Source organism: Archocentrus centrarchus, unplaced genomic scaffold, assembly GCF_007364275.1.
Source record: "Archocentrus centrarchus isolate MPI-CPG fArcCen1 unplaced genomic scaffold, fArcCen1 scaffold_35_ctg1, whole genome shotgun sequence".
NCBI lineage: Eukaryota > Metazoa > Chordata > Actinopteri > Cichliformes > Cichlidae > Archocentrus > Archocentrus centrarchus.
The window spans coordinates 3,915,626-3,921,625 of NW_022060262.1; the positions used below are offsets into that span (position 1 = coordinate 3,915,626).

The 6,000-nt window shown below is 38.4% G+C and overlaps 1 protein-coding gene across 1 annotated transcript in view; it reads left to right on the forward strand.

The window, feature by feature from the left end:
- Positions 1-5,687, forward strand: part of LOC115776627 (5-hydroxytryptamine receptor 3A-like) — an 83,019-nt gene extending 77,332 nt beyond the window's left edge. The window contains exons 8-12 of the mRNA XM_030724353.1: positions 605-765; positions 4,602-4,812; positions 4,895-5,065; positions 5,157-5,245; positions 5,457-5,687. Coding sequence (XP_030580213.1) covers positions 605-765; positions 4,602-4,812; positions 4,895-5,065; positions 5,157-5,245; positions 5,457-5,687 — 863 coding nt within the window. The remainder of the gene's footprint in view (positions 1-604; positions 766-4,601; positions 4,813-4,894; positions 5,066-5,156; positions 5,246-5,456) is intronic.
- Positions 5,688-6,000: the final 313 nt, after the last annotated feature.

Below are 6,000 nucleotides of genomic sequence, written 5' to 3' on the forward strand. Positions count from 1 at the left end.
GTAGGGGGCTCGCTGGGGGTTCGCGGGGGCTCACAGGCGGCTTGCGTGGGGCTTGGCGGGCGCGCAGGCAGCGAGGGCCGTAAACGCCGCTTGCGGCTTTAATTTGATCTGTTATTTATTTTTAGTTATTTTTTTAAAGACACTAGATAGATTGCTTACATAATTTCGTTGTCACATCACTGCACAATGACAATAAAGGATATTCTATTCTATTCTATTCTAAACCATCTATTGATGGAAAAAACTGATCATTCAATATATAACAGGTAGTTAACTGACCATCATTATTTCAGAATCAGAATCTTTATTGTCATTGTACACAGAAGTTGCACAACGAAATTTAAAATGCATTCCTTTCTAGGTGCCTCAGACAATAAATAATAAAATAATAAAAATATGAGTGATAAAAATGATTACTAAAAACATACATGTTGAACATATGACATCAATCCAGTGGAAGGCTCTTGCCTATTTACTTAGTTAAATCCAGCTGTTCACTATGTTTTTGTTTTGTTTTGTTTTGTTTTTTTGGGGGGGGCAGGAACAATATATTCCTTGTTGATCTGCTCACATTTAACACATTTCTTTTTATAATCTATTTCAGATGCAGATATATTCTTAAGTCCCCCTCACAGCAGAACTTCCATGAAACAGTGGTTTGACAGCGACATGCATACGCAGTACGAGTGGGTGTACATCAACATGTCACTCATATCTGATACTGTTAAGCATTTTGGCTCCAACAAAACTAGACTCATTTACACGGTATGTATTCAGTAAGCAAAAACTCATAAAAGAAAACCATTCTGTTAACCTGTATTTGTCTACTATACGCACTCGGTGCCAAGTCAAGACATGATAATGTGAGTTTCCTCCAAAAAATGATGATTGTACTGGCCCATGCTGCAATGGTTAGGCTCAGTTCAGTTGTAGGGCAATGTTTGCTTTGCCAAGTTTGCAATGGAGAATTAGCTATGATGTACTTACATTTATTAATAAGATAAATATTGTATGCATTAAGTAAAATGAGTATGTACAGGATCAGTCAGACTTTTGGACACAACATCTCATTCAATGTTTATTTATTTTTTTTTTTCCTACATTGTAAATTAATTCTGAAGTCATCCAGACTATGAAGGAACACATAAGGAATCCTGTAGTAAACTTACAAGTGTAAAACAAACCAAAATATGTCTTACAGTTTAAATTCTTCAAAGTAGGCACCTTTTGCTTTCATTACAGCTTTGCACACTCTTGGTAATCTCTCATTCAGTTCAATTTTATTTATATAGCGCCAAATCACAACAAACAGTCGCCTCAAGTCTGTTGGAGATGGTTTTCCAGCAGTCCTGAAGGAGTTCCCAGAGGTGCTGAGCACTTGTTAGCTGCTTTGCCTTCACTCTGCGGTCCAACTCATCCCAAACCATCTCAGTTGGTTTTAGATCCCAAGGTGATTGTGGAGGCCAGGTCATCTGACACAACACTCCATCACCCTCCTTCTTGGTCATATAGCTCTTACATATCCTAGAGGTGTGTTTGGGGTCATTGTCCTGTTGAAAAACAAATGATGGTCCCACTAAGCACAAACCAGATAGGATGGCATGTTGCTGCAGAATGCTGCGGTAGACATGCTGGTTAAGAGTGCCTTGGATTTTGAATAGATCACCAACAGTGTCACCAGCAAAGCACCCCCATACCATCTCACGTCCTCCGGCATACTTTTTTCAGAACCATAAATCTCAAATTTGGACTCATCAGACAAAAGGACAGATTTTCACTGGTCTAATGTCCATTCCTTGTGTTCCTTGGCCAAAGCCATTCTCTTCCTCTTGTTCTTCATTAGACGTCCTTAGAAGTGGCTTCATTGCAGCAGTTTGACCATCAAGTCCAGATTCATGCAGTCTTCTCCTAACAGTTGATGTTAAGATGTGTGTGTTACTTGAACTCTGTGAAGCATTAAGTTGGGGTGCTGTTAACTTGCTGGTTCTGAGGCTGGTAATGTTTGGTCTAACGCTTGGTCTTCCTGTCCTGGGGTGGTCCTATTGAGAACCAGTTTCATCATAATGTTTGATGGTCTTTGCGACTCTATCGCTTGTTCTTGAAATGTTTTTGGATCATAGAGCTATTCACTGTATACCAGCTCTACCTCTTCACAACAGATTTGATGGTCTCAAACACATTAAGAGGGCAAGAAATTAACTTTTGACAAGGCACAGCTGTAAACTGAAAGCCATTCCAGATGACTACCTCATAAAGCTAACTGATAAAACGGGAAGATGTGTAAAGTTGTCATCTAAGCAAGAGGTGCCTACTTTGAAGAATCTAAAATATAAAACATTTTTTGGTTTGTTTTAACACTTTTTTTGCTTACTAAATAATTCCGTGTGTATTTCTTCATACTTTGGATGACTTTGGTATTAATCTTTGGTGTGTCCAAACTTTTGACTGGTACTGTGTGTGTATATATATATATATATATATATATATATATATATATATATATATATATAAAAAATGATTAGTGCACCTCATCATCTGGCGGTGCCTGTGCAGCCATCTTACTGCACTAAAGACAATGCAGTGTTATTTATGCACAGTATACTGTTGAAAGTGGGTAATGTTATGTTCTGAAATCAGATGTTTTCTCTGATGTTAACCAATGCTAATTATCAGTTGTCTTTGCTAATGTGAGGTGAAAAGGATTCTGTGTATTCAGGTTTTATGAACAGTAAACCAGTCTTTTCCTGAGTCCTGCTATCTACCACATCCTGGGACAATTTTGCTGTGTTCCTACAATTTTGGTATCACAGACACAGAAATCACCATTAACAACACGTATATAGCTTAGAACAGTGATTGCACTTTCACACACTCAATTCACCAATCAGCCTGTTGCAACAGAAAGATGAACAGAGGTACACAGGCACAAACATGCTCAGTAACACACAGCCTGGCACTCTGGCTACATAAAGCCACACACATACAGAAAGACTGAGGAGATGAGAAGAAGGGGGAGTGATAGCAGATGCACCAGCACAGTATAATGTGCATTTGTGGCTAACCAATTATTTATGCTATGTAAACTGTAAATGATTAGATAAAAAAACTGAGTGGCCATATGTAATATTATACAGCAGAGCTTGTGCAACCACACACTCAAGGAGCCACAATTATGTCTGAGAGCATACCTATGTAAAAACAGTGACTAAAGTGTTGAGTATTGTAATGTTTAAAATATCTTAAGTTATAAAAACAGACTGATACTTTTCTTTCGGGCCTACAGTTACATAATACATATTTTAGACATTGACACAATTTTTTTTTTTTTAACTTTTCCTTTGTATAGTACCAGACTGGATTTTAGCCACGCCATAATATTTCCTCCACCATGGGTTAGGGGTACCCTAACCCTAACCCTAACCAGATGATGTGGTATTATGTGTCCGATCACAAGCTCTGTCTCTTTTCTTGTCTCCATACTTTTCTCTTCCCATCCTTTTGTTACAAATTAATCTTGGGGTCATCTGTCCAAAGATTTTTTTTTTTCCAGGACTGTGGAGGTTTTTTTACATGACACCTTAGTCTAATCTGGTCTTCCTGTTCCTCAGTGTAATCTGAGGTTTGCACCTTCTGGTAAACCCTTGACTTTGAAAACCTCAATCTTTCCACCTCAAGAGAGTTCTTGACTTGGTTAGATGTTGTAAAGCATTTGCAATCATTTATTTTAGCTGCTTTCTGTGGTCTTTCTAGCCTTTTGGTGCTGGTGAGTTGGCCAATGCATTTATTTTTTAAAGAATGAACTAAATTATTGATTTGCCCCCCCAATGTTTTTCCAGTCTGTGGTTTATGTAGATTTTTCAGCATAATGATGGCCTCGCTCACTTGCTTCAACATCTCTTTGAACCTCATTGAGAGTTCCAGTGACAAGCTACCAAATACAAGTTCAACACTTGGAATCAACTGTTTACTTTGCCATGAAATAACCAAGGAACTATTTGTCAGTCACTTGTTTACTTTTGAGACTCTGAAGATCAGGGGCTGTGTATAAAATGCTGTTCAGTGTATGTATTAATCAGGCACATAGAAAGAGAAAGACAACAAACTCCGATATAAGCTCTATGCCACTTGGTTACTGTGCTTCTTCTCAGTGAGGAGAACAGTTACAGCAACACCTAGTGCTGAAGTAAAGTAACTGAATACACAACAAATGGCAGCAGTTCCTAATGGTTGATGCTAAATGTTTGTAAAATTAACAACAAAAACTTAAAATTGAAAGTCTGAAATTAATCTTTTAATTTCTTTAATGCACTGTGGTGATATACTGAGGCAAAACTACAGAAATTGTATCAATTCTCACATCCTACCTACCTAACTGTAGCTCACAGCCTTTCATTCCATTCACCATGGTTTGGCACATTTGTCACCACCCACAAGTTATAAAACTCCTTTCCTAGTAGTATTTGAATACATAGTCACATCATTACTTCTTTCAGCATAAATCTGTTTCTGTTGCTTTTTTCCTTGCTTGATGTTTTAATGATGCAGTATATGGCTCTGCTGCACATACAGTAGAATTAACCACCTGGGACAACATTTCACAGATTTACATGAAGAGGAGGTCTGTCCACTACCTTGCCAATTTCATTCTTCCAATACTATTTTTCTTGGTTCTGGATTTGGCCTCCTTCCTGATCTCAGACAGTGGGGGTGAGAAACTCGGCTTCAAGGTCACTGTCCTGCTCGCTGTCACAGTGATGCAGCTTCTTCTCAATGATATTCTGCCCAGCTCTTCAGACAGTATTCCACTAATAGGTAAAGAAGCATATTTGATGGCACATTGTGACTTAATCAATAGTGATTCATCCACATTAATAATGCTGCCTGCTCTCCTCAGTTGTCTACTGCGTTGGGATTTTTGCTCTGATGCTGCTCAGCCTCCTGGAGACGATTTTGGTGATGCATCTGATTGAGAAAGACTCTGCAGCCCAAGATGATGAGACAGATGGAGAACGGAGCTTGGCTGAGAACTCTAGAGACAGACCCAACTTCCACAGCTGTTTTAGAGGTGAACTTAATCATAGCAATCATTCCACAAAGTGGACACCTGTGTATGCAGTTTCTGCTTTGTTGCACTCATCTTTGTGTCTTTATTCCAGAGATGAAGAGATGTAATCCCTGTGCCTCTTCCTGTGAAGTATCTGCTGATGAAGAAACATCTGTGTGTATGTCATCTGTGACCCAAAAGGTTGGAATCGCTTTTAAGGTGGATTTTCTTTTTTTCTTTTTGTTTCGAAAGGAATTGTGTTTGCATGAGAGAGATTATCCTCAATCTTAACATGTATATCAAATGCAAACACTTGTATTAAATCAAAGTGGAAACAATGTAGCAGCAATCAGTGAACCTTATATGGCCCACTAAAATCTTGTTAATTACCTTTCTGCGAATCCTTTTTCAGGATAGCAGCAGTAAACTGACCGAAGTGTCCTCTGCTCTGGAGAAAGTCTCAGATGAGTTGTGGGAGACTCGGAAAACAGTGACTCTGCTCAGCAGCAGCAGCAGGAAGCCCGGCTACTGGACCAGAATGGTTAAAAAAATCAACAAGATTTTTGTCATTTGTTATTTGACAGCAATCATTGCATTTTTAACGGTCATGGCTTCATTGTGGGCCTTTGCTGAAGACCATTAGGGCTAAAGTTTAAAAACAGGTCCATCAGTAAATTGTTCTGATTAGCTTCAGTTTCCAGAGTTTTATCTTCAATTTCTATCACCCATATTTTGGCCTTGGCAGGTTACAGCTGAATAATTAGATTTAAAAATCAAATGTGAAATTAGGATTCCAACTTCTAATGAAATTCCAAGTTGGGTAAATACTTATGGTATATAGACAGTATTAGGAAATTCTAAACTTTTATACCTATGATGACAGAGTTGTCTGAGGTTATTGCTGTTTCTCCCCTGCTGTTTTTAAAGAAAAGCTTCATAGTCCACACTAATGCATC